General features: G+C 36.1%; 1 protein-coding gene across 8 annotated transcripts in view; it reads right to left on the minus strand.

The window, feature by feature from the left end:
- The window catches only part of GPD2 (glycerol-3-phosphate dehydrogenase 2), a 150,080-nt gene that overhangs the window by 16,289 nt on the left and 107,724 nt on the right, over positions 1–26,067 (minus strand). For all 8 annotated transcript variants that reach the window (XM_050752469.1, XM_050752474.1, XM_050752468.1 and 5 more), the window contains 5 exons: positions 20,025–20,189; positions 19,048–19,192; positions 12,254–12,447; positions 834–968; positions 248–423 (listed from right to left, as the gene is read on the minus strand). In XM_050752469.1, the coding sequence (XP_050608426.1) occupies positions 248–423; positions 834–968; positions 12,254–12,447; positions 19,048–19,192; positions 20,025–20,189 (815 nt within the window). The remainder of the gene's footprint in view (positions 1–247; positions 424–833; positions 969–12,253; positions 12,448–19,047; positions 19,193–20,024; positions 20,190–26,067) is intronic.

The raw sequence follows: 26,067 nt of genomic DNA on the forward strand, positions 1-26,067 counted from the left end.
TCCTATACACTAGAAACAAACCAAATAAACTCCACGTTTTAATAAAATACATTTCATAAAGTGTACATTGCTTGTTGGGCAAGTAAAGCAAAGTGAGATCATCTTTGTTTCCCTCCACAGTAGACTGGCAGAAATGTATTCAGCAAAAGGAAATGTCAATCAGGGAGATCTGATTGCTGCCAGTTCTGTTACTGGCAACAGTGAGAGATTGGGTAAAGAGTAAGATGATGTGGCAATGCACACTCACCTCACTTTCAAGTCCATAATCCTGGACAAGCCTAATGTAGAGTGTGGGGCTCCAATCTTTACCCCCTTGAAGGAAAAGCCCAACTGTTCTACTTGGTCCTGCTTTTAAATTATGAGTTTTGATAGCAGCATTTATGGTATCTTCTGCCATAGACCGATAAGTTGTCCACTTTCCACCTACAAAGAAATTGACAGACAATTCATCAGGTTGCCACCACTTATTTTTCTTATAATTAACCATTTATCAACTTATCAATAACAAAATTTTCCTGTTGTTTGTAACAAACATGGGATTGTGTAAAACTTTACTCAGAATAAAAAAAAAAAAATGCTTGTTCAATAAAGTCAAAAGAGATTCTGGCAGGACAATTTAAGTCAAATTTGTATCTAAAGCACATCCAAATTACAAGACAGAAAGCCAGGTGTAGTGACTCATGCCTGTAATCCCAACACTTTGGGAGGCTGAGGTGGGAGAATCACCTTAGCCCAGGAGTTCAAGACCCTCCTGGGCATCATGGTGAGACCCTGTCCCTATAACAAAAAAAAAAAAAAAAAAGAAAAGAAAATAACAAGGTAGTATCTCATACCTGCTATAGTAATAAGGCCACTCTCACTGATATCAACAACATGATTTCGGGAGATAGACTGGGTATCTGCAGATTTGGGGTCTGTAACAAGAGGACGGATACCACTCCATGCTGCCAGGACGTCCCCTCTTCTCACTGGTAGGAATCAATGCCAAGCATTATGAACATCGCTCAAAAACATTTCGATAAAAATATTAAACAGCCAATAAAAAGAGTTCAGTGACAGGAATACACATATGTGCACTTTAAAAAGGAGAGAAAGCATAAAGATGAGAACTAAGTTGTGGATAGGTGCAAGAAAAACTCATAAAGAATTATTCTGTTACAAAGATAATTTCCATGAAAAAGAAAAGAACTTTGGAAATCACTGACATTGATACCACAGAGGAAGCAAAAGAGGCAAATGTTAGCAACCTTCCAGCTGAAGCAACCTGGAGCAGTTAGAAAAACAAGAAAGAAAAAAAAAAGCAGAAACAATCAAAACCAATCCTAAAGATGCATGAATTGTTAAATTTCCTTCTAGAAAACATCTTCCTGTCTCTTCTCAGGGAAAACAAAGATCCTTATTAAATTAAACAAACCTGTAACAGGATATTATATTTTCTCCCCTCATCAAAACCATCCTCTTCCTGAGTGTTTACAGCAGGCCTACCACTGTGCAAAGCACTTGACATAGACATCTCATTTAATCTCACAAAGCCCAATAGCAATAGTTATTATTATTCTCACCATACAGATCAGAAAACAGATGAATGCAAACATTTAACAAACCAAGTTGGGCAACAAACCTGGCCAAGGCAAATATCTTATATATGGTAAAAAAAAAAAAAAAAAAAAAGCATCAGAACCTTCTTCTTTCTGAGCTTAAGGTCCATATTCTTACCTCTTAAATTGTACTCTCTCTCAACTTCTGACAACTTCCATACTCTGCCTTTTTTCTTTTCTCATCCCATTATCTTTAGCACTGACACAGAAACAGGTATACTGGCTTCTCCCAGTAGGTACATTATACTTGAGTTATATTGTATGGAAGTTCTTTCAATACTCAAGATGCCATGAAAATATCTTTACTATCTCTGTCAAAATACAATGCCCAACTATATCCAGGCTGATTAAGTTTATTATTAGAATTAGACAGCTGTTGAACAGCACTCATTACTAACCTAAAAATGACTAAAGAGAGACGGTGAGCTATGCTTCTGGTCTTTCAGGTACAAGGGCAAGACCCAAGGGCAGAATTTTCAGAATCTGCCCTTCTTCATGTAGATCAGCTTCAGGAATGGCTTAGCTATGGCAGCTGACTATGGGCACGAGACTGAAAGTTGCCTGATGATATAGACTACCGGGAAATGAATGCCTACCTGGTCCTGCTGCATTTATTGTGATAAATCATCTAATCCATCACTGGATAACAGAAACATGAGTATAACTGTGCTTCAACTGGGACTTGGGGTCATGAGTGCCCTCCTTCTTCATCATACTCCCAGCTATTACCCATGTTGATAAAAAATTGACTGTATATAGTCTTGAAAACTTCAAGATAATGGGAAAACTGGATCTCCACATGTGAAAGAATGAAGGTGGACCCTTACCTTATATCATATACAAAAATTAACTCATAATGCATCAAAGACCTAAACATAAGAGCTAAAACTATAAAACTCAGAAGAAAATATATAAGAAGAGCTTTATGACACTAGATTTGTCAATAATTCATGGATGCGACATCAAAAGCACAGGCAACAAAAGAAAACAACAGATAAAACACACTTCATCAATATTAAAAAGAGACTATTAACAGAATGAATAGGTACCTCATAGAATAAACATCTGCAAATCATATACTGATAAGAATATATCATATACGCAGAACATATGAGAAATCCCTAAAATGCAACAACAAAAAGCAAACAACTTGAATTAAAAAACGAAAAAGGTACTTTAATAAATATTTCTCCAAAAAAGATATACAAATATCCAATGAGCACATTAAAAGATACTAAACATCACTAATGATTCAGGAAATGCAAATGAAAACCACAATGAGATACCACTTCACACCCATTAAAATGGATATTATCGAACAAAAACAAAACAAAACAGAAAATAACAAATACTGGTGAAGACGTGGAGAAACTGAACCCCTTGTACACTGCTGGTTAGAAGGTAAAATGCTGCAGCTACTATCAAAAATGTATGGCAATTCCTCAAAAATTAAACATTTAGAATTACCATAAGATCTAGCAATTACACTTCTGGGTACGTACTCCACAGAAATGGAGCAGAGAAAAGTTTCACAACCTTGTGCATATCATTATTAACAACAGCCAAAGGGTGGAAGCAAATCAAGTGTCCATCAACAGATGAATAAACAAAATGTAACATACACTTACAACGAACTATTATCTAGCCTTAAAAAGGAAGAAAATTCTGACACATGCAACATGGATGAACCTTGAAGACACTATGCTAAATGAATAATCCAGTCACAAAAGGAAAAATATTGTACAATTACACTTATATGAGTTACTTGGCGTACTCAAACTCATAGAAGCAGGAAGTTGAATGGTAGTTGCCAAGCGGTTGGGAGAGGGGGAATAAGAGTTAGTATTGAATGATTACTGAATTTCAGTTGAGGAAGACAAAAATGTTCTGGAGATGGAAGGTGGTGATGGTTGCATGACAATGTGAATGTACGTAATGCCACAGAACTGTGTACTTAAAAATGGTTAAAATGGTAAACTTTATGTTCTGCATATTTAACCAAAATCTAAAAATCAAGATAAAAGGATAAATTGATATAATTCAAGTCTCAAATTATGAAAGGGTTAAGGAAATATTTTACATAGAATACAGAAGTATCAGGACCTTTATTAGCCCATACCATGTCCATGTTTTAGTTCAAATCCATAAATCCCATGCGGGGATCACAGTTTCGTGAGCAGAGGGCAGGGCTGGATTTTGGTTCCTACTCAAACCTTGGTCATGTGTCTTTGTACAGTAAACATCCTGTATATTTATACACACCACCACCTGAAAAGTAGTTAGGTATATATCTAGCAGACTTTTTGTGTAAAAAGTCACAAAGACTCCTTGAAATGACTGGAATAGTTCTTACTGAAACAACAACAACAACAACAACAACAACAAAAATGCCTTACCAAGTATAAGAAAAAGACCCTAACAAGAAGCTATGTTGGATGACAGATAATTTCTCCATCTTGATCTAAAATGAGTAATAGGTTTCTGCTAAAAATAAATTCAACTCAAGTTAATCTGGCATATTTTACTATAGATTCTTAAAGACTACACTCTTGACATGACATAACTATAATCTGAAAGAACAGATACCCATCACCTCTATAGGATGTTCAGTCAAACCGATAATCCAAACACTGTAACTGAAACACCAACATAATTAACTGGCGAGGAAAGCCTAAGCCTTCTCAGTCTTACTAATTGGAGGCAATACAGGATCTCAATGCTGGGATTCCATCCCTAGATCTGCCCCCTCTGATGTGTGCATTCTCTTAAATAGATTTAATCTGGATGGCTTCTGTGGAATGGGGATTAATTCCTGCTTTACACAATTTTGCCAGTCATATAAAACCTCAAAACAAGTTGTAAAAAGTGTTTTAATCTTTACCAAAAACTTAACGAGGAAATTACCACTATTTTCCATTAGAGTTCACATCACCCTCTGAGATAAAAATAAAACTTAGCAAACCCACTTACAACGTCATTGTGGTCACCCCACAGTCCCTCTAGTGTCTGTGAAATTCCTTAGGTAGCCACACTGATCAGGAATTTGCTTTCAACTCTTGAAGCTCTCTGACTAATTTTAAAGTTATTTGATGGAAAATTAGGCTTTGCAGAGTAAATCTGAGGCATATGCAAATAATCTGTGGCAAATGCCTTACCTTTTCTGTTATAACAGGCAGAAAAGCACATCTATGAAATTGCATTGTCTGAAACAAAAGATGAAACTGAAACATTCAAGTTTTTCATTCATCCAGGAATACTATGTAAAACATTATCTATATTGATACCATTTTTAATGCTTACTCCTAGAGTTGATACTCAAAAAAAAAAAAAAAAAAAAAAGAGTTCAGGAAATATTCCTAGTCACAAAGAGTTCATAATGTGTTAAGAACTTTAACTTACTTTGCTTGACGTCTTAGCATTCAGCTTTTTAGTCTGAGAATTGTATCAGTTGAATGTTGGGAATAAATTTATCGAAAATAATACATTTAAGGACGATCAAATTTCCTTACTTAAAATATGAATTCGTCTTTATGGCCTGCAGGATTTATATAGTATTAAACCAGAAGGTGGTTGGATTACGTTACCTATAACCGTTCCCCTCCCAACCTTGAGATGTAATGGTTTTTATGGATGATTCAAGATTCTATTTGCCACTGAAGTATTAAGAGCTTATACGTCCTCACCACTCATTCAGTAATGACTGCTCAGGACCTTGGGTATAATCCATGTCTGAGGGGCACAGCACAGCTAAACATGTGACACATTAATTCTAACTTCTTGAATAAAAGACAGCAACTGACGAAGCTAACAGGTTCCTCTCCATATTACCTATTTACCCACAGTGGAAATCTTGTACACTGCTAAACCCTAATGAAAGTTTTTTCAAGAAAGATTCAATGTAGTAGATGCTAGTCTGAATAAAGTATCATCAGGATATTTAGAAATTCTGCATGGTGCTGTTGCAGCCATGAGGTAACCACAGGGGAAACAACCTTAGGATGAAACCACCTTGGAAGATGGTAGAGTGAAGATAAATAAGGGTAATGTGTCTTAGATACTGATAAATCATTAAAGTAATCACCTCTTGAGGCTTGTTGTATCTGGAGTTCCTGTTTTATAAGACAATGAATTTCTTTATTTTACTTAACAAACAAACAAAAAAAAACCCCAAATTCAAAGATTCTATTAATTGAGTACGCCCTTCTCTAAGTGTATATTTAAACACCTTTAGATTCTGAAGATCAGCACTGCCCCACGGACTTCACCGCAGAGATGGAGACATTCTGTACATAGCTCCACGATCCAATTCGCTAGCCGTTAGCAGCCTGTGGCTATTAAGCGCTTGAAATGTGGTTCACCTGACTAAGCAACTGAATTTCAAATTTCAGTTAATTTTAACTAATTTAAATTTAAATAACTACAAGTGGCTAATGGCTATCATATAGTACAGAGCAGCTCTATAGTTAAAAAAAACCTCCAAGCAGTAGATCTCAGACTTGTCTGGTAGATTAAGCTAGCTATTTCTACTGGCCACCTTGCCTACATCTCCAGTGGAGCTACCATTCACTGAAATTGGACTGTACTTCCTTTGCTCATGAGAATACAATAAAATCTGCTGTAATAGCTCCCAAATACTTTATTGTCATTCATGTCAATATGTACCATTTCAACCTTTCTCCTCTCTTGCTAATCTCATAAATTCAAACAAATGAAACATATTTTCATTCAATTAAGTACTTCCACCCTCAAGTTCTCATCCAGAAACCGGTTCTACCATACAGGTTACAGTCAACACTAATAAGTGACCACCACCCACTTTAACTCTCCAAGGTATAACATGTGAAAAACATAACATAACTCATGGCCTCTATGCTTTAGAGCTCACATTTTTTTCTAGTTCTCATACTGCCAGGATAGTTTAACAAAATTTCATTATTGTTTCATCTCTTTCTCACCATGCTGAAAGTCTCCAGCAGTTCCAGTTGTAATATTTTTCAATACCCCAAATAGTGTATCTAGTAAAGGGTCATATGTAGTTATCAGTAAATATTAAGTGGAATATTAAAGCATTCTCTAAACTTTTTATATCAAACTATAAAAGCTGGTATTACCAAAACCAAAGCAAGAACACTTGGGCCTCTGAGATAAGGCTTCATATAGGATTCTAGTGACTATATGTTCAACAACTGGATATTCCCTTTCAAATTACATGAATGCTTTAAATAAAACAAGATGAAAGAAAAAAACACTACTACTAAATAAAGTTGAGAAAAATCCATCATTAAAGACCACTTATTAGACTGCCTCATCTTGAGGGCACCCAGTTAATTTTTTAAGTGACAACTATAAAAGTACTTGGCAATATCTTCAAAAGGTAGTGAGAAAGTAAAATACTCTTACCATCATGTTTAAGAATCATTTGTATTACATTCCCAAAAAATAACTCATTCAGGTTTTAGTATATGTAATATGTAAAGGGTAAAATATCAATGGTAAAGTTGAACAGAATTTTCATGGCTAGTTGAAAAAATTAAGTATGATGTGATTATTTCAAACTATAATTCATATTTTTACTCTTATACTTGGCAAGATAAGTGTTTGTTTTAAAAATTAGTAGAAAATAAAGCCCATAGGAAGTGACAATTAAGAGCTAAATGTGTGGTTTAGCTTCACATTAGTTATTTAGGCATATGTTTTGGGGTGTTTTTTTTTTTTCATGTTTGCCACTTTCAAAAAAGAATCAATAAAAGGCATGTGAAAATATCTAAATGAACACAGGGGAAATAGTGTCAGAAATCAATACTTCTCTACCAGCATGTTTAACCTGCTGAAATGAAGTGTTAATCACAGAAATAAGATAACCATATTACATTTATAAACTAATGAAACTAGAAAAAGCAAAGCGTGTGACACTATAATTAAACAGCTGGAAGACATCCAAGCCTGTGTAAGTTGATAACCCCGGTACAATCTCTGGCAGTGAAAAGGCAGGTCTGCAGTGAGTTGATATGGCCAGCTCAGTTGTTAATTGAGTAACAGGCAATCTATAAACACTACTAATTGCCTGTGTGAAAACCTGTGTACAAGTAGAGAAGCTGCCTAAAGAAGCACACCAGGAAAAACTACATGGATAAAGCACTCAGCAAATCTTCTGTCTCTCTCAATTCTGTTAAGTCATAGCTTAGTTTTGTCACTGCATCCTTCTGATTAACCTCTACACAGCAGACTTAATGATACATTTTTCAAAAGATCATTTTTCTTCCTAACTCAATACGAAACACAGAACTATCAATTACCCATTTCAGAAAAGAACAAACAAGTAATCTAGAAAATTCAGCCTGTGAATGGAAAGCTTTCTAAATTGTAAAAGAAGACATGGTCTCATTCCCAACAGGCAAAATGCTTTTCGGAATTGTTCCGACGCATTCTGCAGAAGTGTGGCAGCTGCTGTGAATAGCATGGAGTGTTAAGATTTGACACTTTTTTTTTTCTTAAGGATATAGCCATTTGGGGAGGCTCAGAAACTGTTGCTGGAATTTTACTTACCCATTTAATAAATCCTTTTAGAATGATTATTTCAACCCTGGTGAATATAAAACATTTTAAAACTATTGCTCTAGGATCTAAATCAAACTTTATATTTTAAATCTGTAAAGAAGACTGGCCCAAGGGATTAGTTATGAGACAGGAAACCTCCTCTAGTTTAACATTCAAATTCAAATAAGGTCAGTGGAGAGCAAAGGTCATTGTCATGCTAAAGGTATCTAGCAGCTTCCATGAAATGAATTGATAAGCTTACCACTCCCTAGTGCACACAGTATTCCATCAGGAAACCCAGAACCAACAATCAGAGTACTACACAATATTGAGAAGCACAAGTATTAGAACCAGATTTACTTATACTCAATTATGGCTCCAGTACTAACTAGCTATAGGCAAAAAGCTTAGGCTAGGCGCGGTGGCTCATGCCTGTAATCCCAGAACTTGGGAGGCCAAGGCGGGTGTATCAAGAGGTCAGGAGTTCGAGACCAGCTTGACCTACATGGTGAAACCTAGTCTCTACTAAAAATACAAAAATTAGCCGGGTGTGGTGGCGCACACCTGTAATCCCAGCTACTCAGGAGGCTGAGGCAGGAGAATTGTTTGAACCCAGGAGGCGGAAGTTGCAGTGAGCTGAGATCATACCGCCATACTCCAGCCTGAGCTAGAGTGAGACTGTGTCTCAAAAAAAAAAAAAAAAAAAAGCTTAATGTCACTGGGCCTCAGTTTCTTCAACTAGAAAGTAGGACTTAGTAAATAAATCTCACAGGGTTGTTAATGAGGAATCAAAGATCTAACAGGTAATATACTTGCTTAGCAGGGTCTCACATAAGAAGTGCTTAATAATAGGAAAAGTTTTTTAAAATGAGGCATATAACTGTAAATAAAAATATCTTTAGCAGTAGCATGTAACTGAATAACTGAATGGTGCCTGAAGCTGAGCTTCTCTTTCATGTTTGATCAGTCTAGAAGAGAATAGCAGCTTTCACCAAAATTCCTTGAGAAAAAATATGGATTTGACTGGCCTCACTTTAAGATATAGACACACTTCAGCTAATTGGTACTTTTTATTAAGACCAAGTGTAATTCTTCAAATATGAATCCTTCAGTCAATTAGAAATAAGAATGAAAAGAAGCTATTAAGAATCATTGTTAAATATTTTGTGAAGAATAAGTTTATAAGTATAAAAGGTGTGACAGGTGCTGCACACAGGGAAATCAATAAAGTCTAGGAAAGGGCTGTTATGTCTGCTTTTACCCTGGAGGACTCTTAATCTAAAGAGGTCCCCAGATATCCAGGAGAAAGACCTGATTTGCAATGTTTAGATATTAATTTCAAACACTCCTATCAAACATCAGAATTAACAATAACTGTTTGTTAGTTTCACCAATTTGCTGACTACAAAATGGTATGTTAATTGAAAAGACTTTTATGGACCAACCAGGTATGCCAAGTCTTCCATGTATTTATAGGTAGAACATAAGTGATCCAGTCTCCGTTAAAGCCCCACGCTCACTTCACGGGTAGAGATCCCCACCCACAATATGGGCACGGCAGCCTTCTGGAACCCACACCTGCTTCCAGCACATCCAGCTTCTTAGCAGGATAGGGAGTTACATTTCTCATCCTCGCTGCATTTGAACTTTAAGATTTTGGAAACTGTCAACATTGAGTTCTCTGCTCTTGAATTAATTTTATATCTTGCTCCAACAATCTAAACTTCCTGATCTTCAGGCCCAGATATAAACCCAGTTTCAACAAATATTAAAAACAGATAAATTACAAATGAAGCAAGATTCATTAACAATAAATATGTTAAAATATAATCATAATCCAATGTTGAAGCTCCTCCTAGAACACAAAATAAAAAAAAAGTACCAAACTAAAATTGCAATGCAGTTTCAGTATTTAAACACGGATGTTAAACAAATCTAACTATTTTTCAAATACCATGTATGAGTGTGTATGTGTGTGAGTATAAACCTTAACCACACATGGATTTCAATGATATGTATTTAGTGTATTTTATACTATTATTGTAGATATCCAAAGGGACCCTATTAAGAATGAAGTTACATCTATTACTTTAGATTAAAAGCAACTAATACTATACAGCATGGATTCATCAATTAAACTAGGAGTCACTTGAACCATTTTTGAAGCAGTTTGTTTTGTTTACAAATGCATGATCACATAACAAAATAAAATTCTTTAGGGAAAAACGATACACAGATGTTAGTGAGTGGCATTCAGACTAAAGTAGCGTTTTTCCATGTCCTTCACTGATATCAACGTTATAAGATTTCTGATATAAATATATGATGATTATTTTTAATCATAAACTCATGTACTTTAATATAGATTTTCAAATGGCTACCATATCAAAAACCATGAATCCATAACTAACTTATTTTAATCCAAAACAATCAAGAGTAGCATATGAATAAGATACCAAGATTTGTAGCTAAATACAAATAAAGAATCCTTACCCTCAAGGAGCTTCAAGTGAGAATACATCTTGGACTATTACCTATAATGTAATGTTGTGATATACAAACGGTATGATCAACATCCCACAGGAATACAAAGAATAGGTGATTTCTCAAGTATAAAAATTTTGCCAAGATGAAGAGTTGGGGAAAAGGGTGTCCCAAAGCAAAGCTTCAACCTAAATTAGACATGAAGGTTCAACCTAATAAGGTATGAAACCTACTGAGACAATATTCACCCTAATAAGAACATAGAATTCAGGGATGGGGAGTAGTTGAATATAAACATGCAAAGACAAGTTGTAAAAAGCCTTATGTTTCGTCCAGGCACGGTGGCTCACTCTGTAATCCCAGCACTTTGGGAGGCCGAGGCATCTGAGACCAACCTGGCTAACATAGTGAAACCCCGTCTCCACTAAAAAAAAAAAAAAAAAAAAAAATTAGCTGGGTATGGTGGCAGGCGCCTGTAGTCCCAGCTACTTGGGAGGCTGAGGCAGAAGAATCGCTTGAACCTGGGAGGCAGAGATTGCAGTCAACCAAGATCACACCATTGCACTCCAACCCAGGTGACAGAGTAAGATTCCATCTCAAACAAAAGAAAGCAAAACAAAACAAAAAGCCTTATGTTTCATGCAAGAGAATTTAGCATTTTTCCTAAAGTCAATGAGAAGATATCTAAAGTATATTTTTGTGCAGAGAAGTGATGATCAGAATTGTGTTTTAGAAAATTCTAGTAGAAGGATTAGACTGGACAGGGATAGAGAACTGACCTAAAGAGGCCATTGAGGGGCCAGTGCAACTGTTCAAGTGAGAAATGGCACAGATGTGAACCAGGGCAATGAAGTGGCTGAGGGACTTGCCTGGTATTCAGAGTGAGCATAGATAGGCATTAGACTGGATATGGAAAGAGAAAGGATACCAAAAATAAGCACACCATTTCTAGTTTGAGTGACTAGATGCATGGTGAGACTCAACTGAGAGAGGAAATATAGAAGCACAACGTTGGGGAACTTCTGAGACTGGCCTGAATGAAAAAAAAATAAAAACTATATAAATTACCAAAGAAAATGCTCTGACAGTCAAGTTGAAATGCCCCGGTAAGAACAGGAAGAAAGTAAATTTTGGCTTTTTCCATTAAAATAAGTAACTTATCCTTCTTTGCTAAACCCACTGGTCAACATTATACTTTCCATGTAGCAACAGACCATTAAGCATCTTACAAATACAGTTCTAGCCTCTTGTTTATTTGCTTAATTATTTCCTATCGATATCCTGCATCTGTAAATCAGACCTTCCTAAGCTGTAGAAATTAAACTGTGATGTACACATTTCATCCTTTTCTGGAAGCACATGAGTGTTCAGAGCTACAGGGGGCTACTCTGATCTTGCCATTAGAAATTATTAGAAAAGGACTGCATGAGTTTCATGTGGGTATAGAAAGTAGAGGAGAAAAGGCAATTTCTTCCCATTGTGTTAGAATTTGGCCCTCATAAATGTTCTAAGAGGCACAGGAGGACAAGTGTGAAGATGAGTCAGACTGGAGACATAGCAGTTATCCAGTGAGAGCTGGAATGGCTTGCGAGATATGGACACAGAGAGACAAACTTAAAGGAATGCTCAGTTACCTTCAACATCACAACTCAGGTAATTACGCACTTCATTCAAAATGAAGTTGATATCTTCCTCTGAAGGAATTGGATGGGGTGTAACATCAGTTGGAGTATCAGTAGTGCCAGCGATCGTCATCTTTTGCCAGGGTAAGAAGAAAATAACTCGCCCATCGCTGGTCGCTGGGTCAAGAAGTCCCATGCTCTCTGGGCTGAGGTACAAAGAAAGGTTATTTATTTCTGAAATTTTCAGAAGTTTAACATTAATCTGCATTCTAAAAACTATTTATTCATTAATTCTCAAATAAACAAACAAAAAAGATATGAACTATTACTTGTACTTCCCCTACCCTAGAAACTCCTGAAAGAAACAAATAACAAAATAGAATGAAACAAATGTGATAATAATAACATTGCACAGCAGAGCTACCCCGTCCCTCCCCACTTCAACAATGCAAGGTTAAGAAAGTGGGCTTCAACTTCCAACTGTTTGAGTTTCATACTCCTTGGACCATTCACATCAGGTAATGTCAGCAGGATAAATGTCTATAATTTCCTTTATAATGGTAAATTAAGGGTATGTCTTCTACCTTTTTTCAAGAATAGCCAAAGTATTTTCCTGGGACATTTGACATTTCATCGCTCAGTAGAAATTCTCAGGAATACGTGAGAAAGTGAAGGGTCTACCTTTCTAGAAACTAAAATGTAATCACAAAGTTCTTTACTACTTTATGCCTAGATGAACTCGGGCCACTTCTCCAAATATGAGATTTCTTACTTTATTTTGAGGTTACAAAAATCTCAAGAAGTGCATCTAGAAGAAAAGAGCTCCATTTTTTACTACTCCCTAAATAACAATGTCCTATGATTAGGTCAAACAGGACAGGAACATGTTAGCAATGAAAATCTTTCACAGAGAAGACACTAGTAGTGTACTATGCTAAATCAAGGTACAATGCTGCCTCTACTGACAGACTATATAAAATCTCCCAAAACTAGAGTCAAAAAATTTTACTGACATTTACTATTCTAAAATCAAATAATAAAACATATTTGAAAGAATAGGAAACTGTAAACAAACATTAACAAAACCCGTCATTTTGTTTTTAAATCACTAAAAACAGATGTTTTATTTTGTTCCTTAGCCATTTAAAGAAATTTGGAGATGTTAAAAGAGTGAGAGGAATCTTAAAGTGTCCTATTCAAGTAGAACACTACAAATCTTCAGACAGCTGCTTCAATTTGACTGGATTCTTGTATCAAGCCAGTGTTACTGGTATTTTCTATAAATATGTTTTTAGCTTCTATTAACGTTATTTCTTAAATAGGAAACATAATTCTATTTGGTTTGAACAAATTTCAAGAAATCCCTCTTACACATAAATTTAAAAGGACATACAGTCAGATTTTTATCTTTATCATCATTCCCGTAAAATTTTTTTAAAAAATGATTTATCCCAATGTGTAAAAATCAAAGGCTAGCAACTGTGTAAAAAATAATAATAATATTTTATATATAAAAAAAACATACAGGCAGTTTAACTAATGCATCTCCTTTATTTAAACCACAAGGAGTATGAGTCTTTCTCTTCAAAAAACTCTCGGCCACATGAAACACTTGCCCTGTCTACTCAGCCTTAGCAGCAAGAAGTCACTGTTCACAGCCTATCTGAGACACACTGGAGAGAGTGGGTAGAAGTTCTTCTACTTAGCTAATCCAAAAAGCAACCTGGAAATCTGCAATCATTTAAACCGCAGCTCAGAGTCCCACCTTCACTCAGCGTTACTTAGAAAATAATTTTACTTTTACTCTAATATATTGAAAACTACAAATATCAAGTATTTTTGATCTCTAAATATGATTATTTTTTCTTTGCATTTATCATAAAACTCTCCAAAAATCTTAGAAGAAACTAGTTAATCACATGTTTTATAAGTATATTTTTTGATCCTGGGTTGATATGCCCTTAGATTACATCAGTCACTTCGAGATTAGAAATGAGAATAGAACCCTCAGAGTTCAAGCATTCTATCTGATAAACAGAACTATATTGAAACAAAAAAAAATTCCATATTCTAACACTTGATAAATTATATGCTAACATATTTTATATGACTATATCATGGACCAGACATCATATGATGTGTCTAAAATAATAAACCTGATAAATTTAATCATAAAATTATAATATTCATCAACCTAAAAAGGAAATACCATTAGAAATGCACAACTACTGAATCCTTTAAAAACTTTCAATGCAATAAAGTAGTTTAAAAGGTGAACGTGATGGTTACCAACACACACGTAACTGGAACCTGTAGAGAATCAACTGCTTAAGTGAAGACATATGTGACAAACATAAAATTAACAAGCGCAGAGGGAAGACAAAGCTATTAATGAATGTTATAAAAATTTAAGAATCCACTTGGAAATATCTTTCATCAGTTCTAAATTACCTAATTCACACTCTCCCTTAGGGAAAAGTTTGTTTTCTCATGAAGGATTAATTTTGCAAGTTCACACTAAAGTTTGAGAATGGATATCAACTATAGTGATAGTATACACAATGCAATAAGGCATAGGTCTTTTTTCAATATATACGATTCATTTGACATCAGGAGGGAAAGCCTGCTGCTAATTTATGTGTGTGTCTAGGATTAAATGTAATGAACATTCTTCTCATGCAGACCATCACTTTCCTGAAGTGCCCTTAGTTAAACTGAAATCAATTTATTGTTAACTACTTAGCAATCAGTGTTAGAGTTAACAGTATGTACACACATTATAGAAAAAAAAATTGACCTCTTGTCAGTAGCAAAAAGCATCAGTAGGCTAAACAAAGATGATTATTTTCTGCATTTCAGTCATTTGGTGTATTATCGCTGCTTTTGGAAGAGTATCTAGCCATAACTCTCAAGGAAATTCCAGATTTGTTCTTAATATAAAGAGTGGCTTTCAAAATTTCTGTGTTGTGTTTTCCAAAATTAAAACAATTTTTCCTTCTTCCCTCTTCCCCTAAAAAGCTGCTATCATGGTGTAAGATAATTCTACAGGTGGAACATTAGTTAAGGTTACAACAAAATTAACAAATGCTATAAAGATATTTCTGAAAACAGCCCAAGAAGATACACTGCACATATGGTTCTTTACTCTTCCTTTGCCAGCCTACACACAATAAATCAATGGTTACTGAACTCACTGCATTTCCAAATGGATCAGGTACTAACTGAAACATGCCTGGTCTTAAATTATCATTAGCCAGTTGTGGGGCAGCCCCAGAAGCTTTGGTTCATCCCTGAAGATGTAGTCAAAACTGTTGAGTAATAGCTGCTAAGTATGATTGCCTGATGATACCACAGAGTCATTTCAGTTTGGGATCTCCTAATATCACCCAAGAGAATGACTTGATAGGAAGAGGAAAACCACCCCTACGGGATGCCAGAAATACAGTTGCCTCAAGGTCAGTCCTGAATGAGGGAATGAACCCTTAATCTAGGTCACAATCCAAAGAGAAGGGGCTCGTCTGTAAGAGAGCCTGAATGGGAACTAGGCTGCAGACCATTCCTTTAAAGCTTCCAACAGGATAGGTAGTGGTTATAGCTCACAGTGCTAAAAATGGGGATATTAATTTCTCCCAAAATAGAATGAGGTCACTTGCTGCATCTTAGCCTGAGACAGACCTAGCTGTAACTAACACCATCACACTTCAGGAGACCTGAAGCTAATGCTGAATTTTTAGGATTCAGAATGTTTAAAATATTACATCTGGGTAATACATACCTTTATTCTTAAGAGACACGAAATCTACTTGTTACTAAGTGTATAAAGCATAGTATAGAACAATATATGTAACATGACCACTTTCACACAAAATTTTTAACAGAATACACATTTGTGCTTATAAAAACATTTTATGGAAGGAATTGGAAGAAGAGGTTATTAATTACCAGAGAAGAACTGAGGAAGGGAACAAAAGGTAGGGGGAATAAGAGGCAGGCTTTCAATTTTCATTTTCATATTTCTATTTTTTTCCATGGTGATTGAAATTTCTAGTTATGTACTTACATTAGTCATTTATTTTTATCTACAGGGGTTACCTGGGCAGTAAGTTGAAGAAGAATCATGTTTTATTTTCATATTTTAAATTCACCATATTAAAAAGCTCATAAGTGTTACATTAAAATTTTAATATAAATAAAGCAACAATCTCAATATAAGCAAGTTAACATAAAAAAATTTAGTAGGATTCATTAAAAAAATATTTACTAGGCACTATTACGTGCCAGACACTGTACCAATAGCTGGGGATACAGCAGTCTATAAAACAGAGAAAAAATAACCCAAAGATCATTGTCAAACCTTATACCAGTTAGGTATTATCAAGATATAAGGGTCCAGGCACCGTGGCTCACGCCTGTAATCCCAGCACTTTGGGAGGCAAGGCGGGCGGATCACTTGAGGCCAAGAGTTTGAGACCAACCTGGCCAACATGCTGAAACCCTGTCTCTACTAAAAATATGAAAATTAGCTGGGTGTGGTGGCAGGCCAGCTACTCCGGAGGCTGAGGCAGGAGAATCACTTGAACTTGGGAGGCGGAGGTTGCAGTGGGCCAAGATGGCACCACTACACTCCAGCCTAGGTGACACAGCAAAACTTCATCTCAAAAAAAAAAAAAAAAGATATAAGGAACCAGAAGCTGAAAGAAGTAGCTTGCCCAGGCCACACAGCCCAAGGAAAAGTGATGAACAAACCCCAGCAGTCCTACAGCAAGGCATCACTTTAATTCTGCCTACAATCTCCTTGTCTCTGCACTCTGAAAGGGCAGAATGTTTTCCCATTTTAATGACCGGAAAGCTAAGGTTCACAAAATAAAATGGCTTGTCCCAAAGGATGTAATTGTTTAATGACAGAATTAACATAAGGCCTGTGGGGAATAGTATGTCTTCTGACATGATGGGATGATAGTGAAGAAAACATAAGGCACACAACAAATGAGAATATGTTGAATCTAGTAAAATCTAAACAAATATAAGACTTATGATGATTGCATCTACACTCCATTCTTAGAGATATTTAAAAACAAAAACTCATAAACTAGCTGGCCTTAGATATTTTTAATTGAACACAAAAGTGTATACAATTGCATCTGGAACTAATGTTGAAAACTTCTCTATATACAAGAAACATATGGGACATTTACATATATTTATTTTTCTCCTTTTCATTTGAACTAAGCTTCTGGTTAACAGTTTTAAAAACTCAATTAGGTACCACTGCGTAAGTTTCTATTATCTTATGCAGTGGTGCCTTAAGAGGCACCTTGATGTCTCCAGTCCAAAGTAAAAATCCTAAAGACTATCTGTTTCTCTCACATACACATTTTGAAAACACAAAGAAAATCTTGGAAGTTGGTGGATAAAAAATTCTCTTTAATTATTTTCTCAGAAGTGTATCTGGTACCAATTAGGTGCACCTTGGACTCTTCAGGAAGATTTAGTTACTGGACAACCAACAACTAAAAAGGCAGCATGGTCTATGGCATAGCAGGATAGCATTCTAGGAGAATACAAGTATTAAACAAAATGTCACAGGTTCTACACATCTACTTTATCAAATATTAAAAGCTGTATATTCCCTTTATGGAAAATCATTAAAACGTGGAAAGAAATAACTCTCACCCATAATCACATTACCTCGAAATAATCACCATTCACATTTAACATATTTCCTTCCAGTCTTTTTATATATACATTGTTAGAACCTACAGCACATAAAATATCAAGTCCTCACTCTAAATTAACATTGTATCATTAGTGTTTACCTAGGGCATTAAAATTATTTATAATTACAATTCTTAATGACTATATAATATGCCCTTGTGTGGTTATACCATAATTTATCTATTACCCTAAGGTGAGGAACTGAAGTAGCTTCTAATATTTCTCAACTACAAACAATGCCATAATGAATACTGTCGCACGTAAGACATTATGTCATATAGAATTACTACTTTGCCTACTAGGTTTATCACATATGGAAATAAAAACAGTACACATGCTCTATACCCTTAGCATGGCCGTATGAATTTTTTCTATAACTTAAAATGTATGCTATGGGTAATTACTTTTTAGCCAGAACCACATAAATGTTTCTTTTGTAATTTATTAAAAATTTCAAGCAGATATAAAAAGAGTTTAATGACCCTGCATGTACCCATCACCCAGTTTAAATGATTTTCATTTAATAGCTATTATTTCATCTCTACTCCTACCCATTTCTTCATCCTCAATTATCTTTTTTAATTTGATAGGTTAGATATTATATCTAGTTTTTGCTTGCTACTATATTTTTTAAAAATCTATTTCAAAAGTTATAAACCTAAGAATACTTGGGTAGCCCACAACTTCAGAATCTTCATAAGCAAATTTGGGTATTCTGCAAAATTAATGTCTTATTCTTTTAACTAAAATACGTCCTTTATAAAAAATTTTGCAACATTAGTTTTGTTAATGACTGAAGTAAAAGTTTAATTCAAAAATACCAATCCTTAGTCTCTGAAGGTGACTACACTGAACAAAGAAAAATAAATCCCAAAGCATTAACCCTTAGAAATGAGTATTGCCATAAGTCGCTAAAGCGTCCCAAGTCTGGTTTGTATTTTGTATTTTGGAAGAGTTCCTTTACTTATTTCTCCTGATTTTGAACAGCAGGTTAGACCATCTATTGTTATGCTAGAAGAAGAAATTAACCACACACAATCTCTCCTGACCCTCTTTCTTGGGTGACAACTGCCACATTGGAAGAGAGTTACCTGTAATAACCAGGCATCACAATATGGACACCAGCACTTGGCTGGCAGATAGCTGCTGCGTCTTTATCATCCATTTTGCGCACAGAGTCCGTGAAAGGTCCCGTGGCGTTGATAACACATTTGGCTCTCACGTCAAATTCCTGCCCTGTGAAAGAAAGTGGCATCAATCACACATCCCATTTGCTTCTCTGTTAACGGATGCTGTGTATTACTAATTCATCTATTCATTTAACCTATGGTGAAGTATACTGCATACCACACTAAGTGACCTGAACAGCTCAAGTTATTGAAGAGCCGAACAAAAGGCTCGTATCTGAGTGAATTTACCAAAAACAAGTCTGAATTGAAGAAAGAAAAGCATTCCACTTTCTCATTATGGATTTCAGTCTATCTTATAAGTGCCCAGTGTCAAAGCACCAAACATGAAAAAGTAGAATGAGTAAATAAGCCGCTTTCTCTTGAAAACTCAAATGTGTAAGCAGCATCGCTGTGAGAAAATGTGTATCACAGAGCTTTTGTTCAAGAAACGATATAATTTTGAAACTGCCTACCTATGTGGTGCTACAGCCAAGGCAATAATGAAAATCTAAATAAAGTTAAAGATGATTCACTTTAACAGCGTGTAAATGCAATGCCTATGTCACCAAATGATACTTTGAAACTTGGCACATTTATTTAATTGTATTAATAATATGTTTTTGTAAAGAAAATGGAATGCATTCGTAGCTGTGGGAATTTGGTGGGCATTTTATTATTATCATTATCATTATTACAACTATAATACAAAGGGGAAAAATTGCCAAGCTCCACAAGGGAAATGTCATTAAACCAGTCATTGTTGACAATAAGGAATATAATTAATATGACTCTGAAGCATGGCTTAAATGAAAGAGAAGTGACAGAAAAATTATAATTCAGTCATTATATAAGCTAGGCAAGATACTAAGAAACACCTCCCTCCCAGAGACCTGGCATACCTGTGAGGACATCCTTGCACCGTGCGCCGCTCACACGCACTTTCCCTGTCTGGGGGTCTGTCTTCTTGAGCAAGCTCACTACCTCCATGTAATTGGCTGTGGCAGCCCCATACCTGGCAGCAGTCAGAGCAATGGCAAGGTTCATCCGTGCATCGTTATGTTGTCCTGCAGCGGGGAAAGCATCAGGGGAGGGACAGGAGTCACCTCGAGCCACAGACTGGTGGTACAGAAGTGTGTCACAACAGATATGTCACATGTGTCCCTGTCACCCAGGATATACATGATGGCTGGGCGGCTTGACAGGGCACGATTTAAAAATACACGGTCATTCTCAGCCAGGCATCTACCTGCCACTTCAGCAAGTGCATTTCGCGTACCGTAAAAATAGTGAAACTATCCCTTTCCTACAGAGCTGACATCAATTATCTGAAAGTTAAGAAATAAGTAATTATTCTCTCAGTGTTGGAACATATGTATATGTCAGGCTTTTCCTAATACAGACGAATCGTATGCATGAAAGTGAAGCAATTCAAAACTTCAGAGTATTTGACACCCCAACTGGTGTTGACGAACAATTTTTATGAGTATTTTTATGTGTATGTGCTCTAATATTCAAAATCAAGAGCTTAATCTTCCTTACAGCATTTCTCAGTATTCTGTAAAAGGATTTTTCTTGGTCTGAATTTTGATCAGGGCTCCTTAAAATGTAACTTTTTTTTAATCACACATAAAAGGTAAGAAATTAAGCAGGGCAAAATTTAATTACAGAACAATTCCTACCTGTATTGTTAAAGATTTATTGCTGAAAAATCCTAGTTAAAGAAAACTAAGGGGGAGGAGGAGGGGGGAAAGATGATTAATCACTTTAAAATACTGGCATCACTAGAGACTTTTTCTATTTATTATTGCCAGCGGAGTTAACGCTGACCAGGAAGAATTACTCTACATTGCAAGGGCCAGGTTCTCTGTGCCCTGAATAATTAATTATCCAGGGCTAGATGTATTGAAGCAGGGTTCAAATTCCCACACATTGGGATCAGTTCTATCAAGATAATACTGATAAAGGGATGAATTTGTAATGGATATTGTTGTTGATTTATGTTGCCAGCATACCAAACGTTTAGTATAAATGGTTTATGTAAAGTTTCTTCCTTGTGATTCAGTCTGTGCAGGGCTAGCAGCACTACAGAAGTAATCTGTTCCAGCTAAAAGGGCAAAGTTATAAAGAGAGAATCAATGACTGAAGATTCTGCTGCCCCTCCCCACAAACGTCTGATTCTAAAACCACTGAACATAATCGGCTAAGAATCGTCCCCCCAAAATTAAATGCTCTATCAAGTGGAGAACATACATTAAACCTCAACATGCAAAATAAGGAGTTGTTTTATCTAACAATTAATAGAATGAAAGTAGGAGAAGAAAAAACAACAATGACAATAGCGGTAGTTGAGCTGTAAGTGGGAAGGGTAGCAATTCCATAGTTTCCACTCAGCATGATCCTAAAGTTGCCTAAAATCATAAGTATATTTGAAGTTAAGCTTAAGAAATCAATTTTTATTAATGTAGGGTTCCTTGCTTAAAACTGGAATACATTTTATAAAACTAAATGCATGAAAACAGTCCAAAGAAACTAAATAAATTTCCATTACAGATCTTCTCCTTAAATTAAGAAAATAACACAGTACCCATCCCACCCAATCTTTCTGGTTGATTTATATATCTAACAAGGAAACACCCTGCCCCACAAAGGCACATATCTGGTATTACAAGAAATCCAAGTCATGCTTGCTCTCACCATAAGTGTAGAGAAACTCTCACCCATTCAGGTGTGCCTTGAAGCCTCTGGAAAGCCATGTGTAAATGAAATATTTTAAATCCTAAATAAAGTCACTATTTAAAGGAACCAGGCAGAAATTCCATTTATGAAATGGTAGCTCCTTTAGAAAACAGTTACACATTCATCTGACTCTAAGGTGACTTTAAAAAGATAAATTTTTCTTTTAATATGTGTTTAAAATATAAAATCTCATTGGAGCAGTATAGGTTATAGTTCTTCAAGCTCTGTTGCTTCCATACTAACAAATGTTCCCTAATTAGCATCTAAATCTGAGTATGATTGCAGGAAGCAAGGTTAACTTCAGTTTAAAATGTGAGGTGGAAACAAGTTCCTATGGTCCTTGTTTTTCTATGTCCACTCCCCAATTCCCAGCAGCACCTGTCTTGATTCAAATCTGAGATGTCACTTAAACACGAAGGCCGTTCATGATATGATCCTCGTCTGCCATGGTTCATAGTGCCTAGAATTGTGAAATCATTTGTAGCTCCCTGAACACTCATGTCATTTTCCACCTTGCCTTTCCACACACTTATTCTTCTGGCTGGATACCATCCTGGAAGTTTTGAGAAACCTCTGTTCATCTCTCATGATCGAGTTCAAATGTCTAGTTCTGCATCTCCTGGAGGGATGCAGAAAATTTCCCTTTATCTGCATCCTTCCAGGGCAAAATTATTCACTGCTTCCTCTCGGTCAACATTTTATTTTGTATATACTTTTTTAAATAGTCTTTATGGTACTTTAATCATCCATGTGTCCATCTACTTACAAAAATGAAAATCCTTTGTTATGAGTCAGGCACTGTGACAAATGCAGGGAATATAACTGAGAAAGATACAGGGTGATCTCTACCCTCATGAAACTTACATTCCATTGTAGTTACTGTACAATTCCCATGTCTCAAGAGAAGTCAGAAAGGCTTACTTGTTTGGCTTTGTTTTTTTCTAGTTATTATTAGGTACATAATACGTTTCCAATTACTGTTGAGTTTAGCCTAATTCCATTCACTGTGTTAAACAGGTATTGAAATTCTTTTATCTCTAACTACAAATGGAGTATTTTCTCTTGTTAAAGAAATTTCAGACTTCCGTAAGTTGGTGGCAAGAAATGTGATAGAGACAAAAATGTGTAAGAATCTCAATTTAACCCCAAACTAGGCCTTATATTTATGCTGAATAACTGGGAGGGAAGCAGAAATAGTTACGAGTGACTCCCTCAGGACTTATCCCAGAAGGTATCCCTTGCTTTGCAGGGAAATGCAAGCACAGCTATTATTAGCTCCCAAAACTTGAGGAGCAAGTAATCTGATATACCCCTGAGCCCTGGGTCTCACACCTCCACCCAGCAATCCTCATCTTCCCAGACATTCAGCTTAATCCATTTACCTCGTTGGATGCAGGGTAAACTTCCTCCTCCCCTACCCACACGAAATCTACCCCTTACCCTGAGATACCCAGATGCTCACAGTGTATGCTTCCTGAGATATATGTGATATATTTTCATTATTCCTAACTAATTTCCCCAACCCTCTTTCCTGACATTTTGAAAGGTAACTCTATGCCTCCTTTTTTATTTTTATTTTATTTTGGAGAAAAAAGTTTTTGACAACACTGCATGCCATTGGAATGTGATACAATAATCCCAAACCCCCACCTAATTGATCTGCTTATTAAGTTGAGATTTTCAAAGCTGTTTCCTTAGAGCCAGGCAACATTATACTGTTTTTCACTAATCACTGAATAGCTTTACATTGGCACTTACACAAGGACCCAGACGGGAACTGTGAAAATCTGTTTCCGACTCTGTTCTCTTTTGCACTTGAAATCTTGCATATGTGCACATACTGAGCTTACAACTCATAGGAGAGGAAGCACACAAGAGGTGGAACTATAACTGTTTTCCCTTGTTTAGAGAAACAAAATATAAAATCTATCCACCAAAAAGAATGAAGGTTGATGGTGGTAGAGAAAACTTTGTTTTAATCCTCAATGACCTTGCACAGAGCAGAATAAGAGATATTTTAAGTGAAAAATGCAGGACCACACATAGTTTAGAATGTAACTGTCTAAAAGATAGACCTTGAATATAAATATTCTGGAGACAGCAATATTGCTCTCCTCAGAGTCAAAGTTTGGCAACTATGTTAACATGCAAAATAGCTCAAAAAAGAATAATAATCAGTGATGTATAGAGTATGAAGAATGAGTAAATATGAAAAAAAAAACAGGTAAAAAACTATCTGGCATTTTCTTGCTTCTTTGGGTCTAAATCTCTGATGCTATGGCAGTCTACATAAAAGCTTCCTTTTAATATAGCATACTTTTAAATGGTATGCTTATCACAGACTTATTGATCTGACATCTACCTGCCAGTATAGAAACTCTATTTGTTAGGAAAAGTGGTTTTTAATTAGAATAGCATCTGTCCATAACTTCATCAATTAAAAACTGCCACTGTTGAAATGTTGAGAATACTTCCTTCCATGTCCCTGTGCCCTGACCTGAGTCTTGTGTAATCACTTTGACTACTTCAAGCAAGGGGGAAAATGATGCTGGTAAGAAACAATACCTCCCTAAAGCTTTAACCTCATTTCTAACTTAATTTATACCCCATGCTTCATTGTCTCAGACTAAGTGTCACAGTGACCTCTCTGGCAGCTCCCCCTTAGAAGTCTAGCAAAGATAATTCATTGGCTAACCTACCAAACTCAAGCTAATTTAACATAACCACTATATTTAAATGTTCCCTTTCTGATTGGAAATACTCAGGTAAAGGGAGGGCAAAATAGGGACGTGTGTGTAGTGTGTATGTGTGAATGAGTGTGTGTGGGCATGCGTGTGTGTGTATTCACGTGTGCACGCACATGCACACGTACTCACATGCACACACATAAGGGGATTATTTTGCTTTAAGGTATGACATGTAAACTTAAAAAGGAAAACTCAAAATAAGAACCCACTCTTCATGGTGAATTGTGATAACAATGCAATTTTCAAACATAAACCATTTACAAAAGTGTTTGTGTGAGGAGTGACAGGGGTCAGGGAGGCACATGAGGCAGTTTATGGAGAATGCACCTTAAAAGATATTGTGGAGAATGGCTCTGGGCTTAGAATGATTGAGTTGCAACTTTTGGGTGTGTCATTAACACGGCTGGGGGAATGTGGGTGATGCACTGTACTGCTCTGGGCTTCAGTGACCCATAAAAGGAGACGAGCTGGGTACCTCTGAAATTATACAAAGCATGCAATAGCTAATTGTTAATAATTACCTATCCCTTTCAAGATCTCACAACTTTTTCCCATTTATGGTTTCTCTGACTTTCCCCCAGCCTATCAAAAAGAGACTGGGCATCAATAAAGCCCAAAAGATAAGTGTTTCATGAAGGAAATCAGAAATCATACACTTCCGTTAGATCTATAAACTTTGATTTGATTAGCTTGTATGGGCTATATATTGCAAAAATTGCCCTAATCCTTCACCCCTCCCTGTAGCCATTCCCTTTGCCTTGAGTCCTCACAGTGTCCCACTCTGACTCTTGACTCACCCATGTGAAATTGTTTTGGTTGACAGAATGTTGGTAAATGTGACAAAAACAGAGGCTCAAAAGAGTACTTGTATGTTTCTGCTTGTGCTCTTGCCCTCCACCAATGTCATCAAAAGGACATGCCCAGGCTAGCCTAATGGTACCAGGATGAAGATGACAGCAAATGTTGAGTAGCCCCCTGAGTTAAAGCCATCCTGCTTCAGCTGACAGACAGCCAACACCCCTACAGAGGAGGGCAAGTTCAATGGAGAACAGAAAATCACCCTGCCCACCCAGACTATTTCAGAAGAGCCACCTGATAAGCATTCCAATGCATGTAAAATAAACCCTAATTATTTTTATGCTATTCACGTTTGTGGTTATCTGCATGAAGAATTATAGCAATAAATAGCTTATACAGGCAATGTAGCCAATTTTCTACTAAAGTTAATCCCTATTTACAAACAGGTTCTATCTTCAAAACTATGTTTGGAACTCAATTCTTTTTTCTATAGAAATACTATAAACAAAAGGTGATTCATTTGTGCCGCAAGAGCTACTTAGTGCATAGGGTACCTGAATAAGGGAATAAATAATGATTCCAACAGCCTCAATGCCCACCACTCCTTCACATTCATCCTAAATTTCCAGAGTGACCGCAGTGCCCAAACTCACATAAAATA

The sequence above is a fragment of the Macaca thibetana genome, chromosome 12, assembly GCF_024542745.1.
Source record: "Macaca thibetana thibetana isolate TM-01 chromosome 12, ASM2454274v1, whole genome shotgun sequence".
NCBI lineage: Eukaryota > Metazoa > Chordata > Mammalia > Primates > Cercopithecidae > Macaca > Macaca thibetana.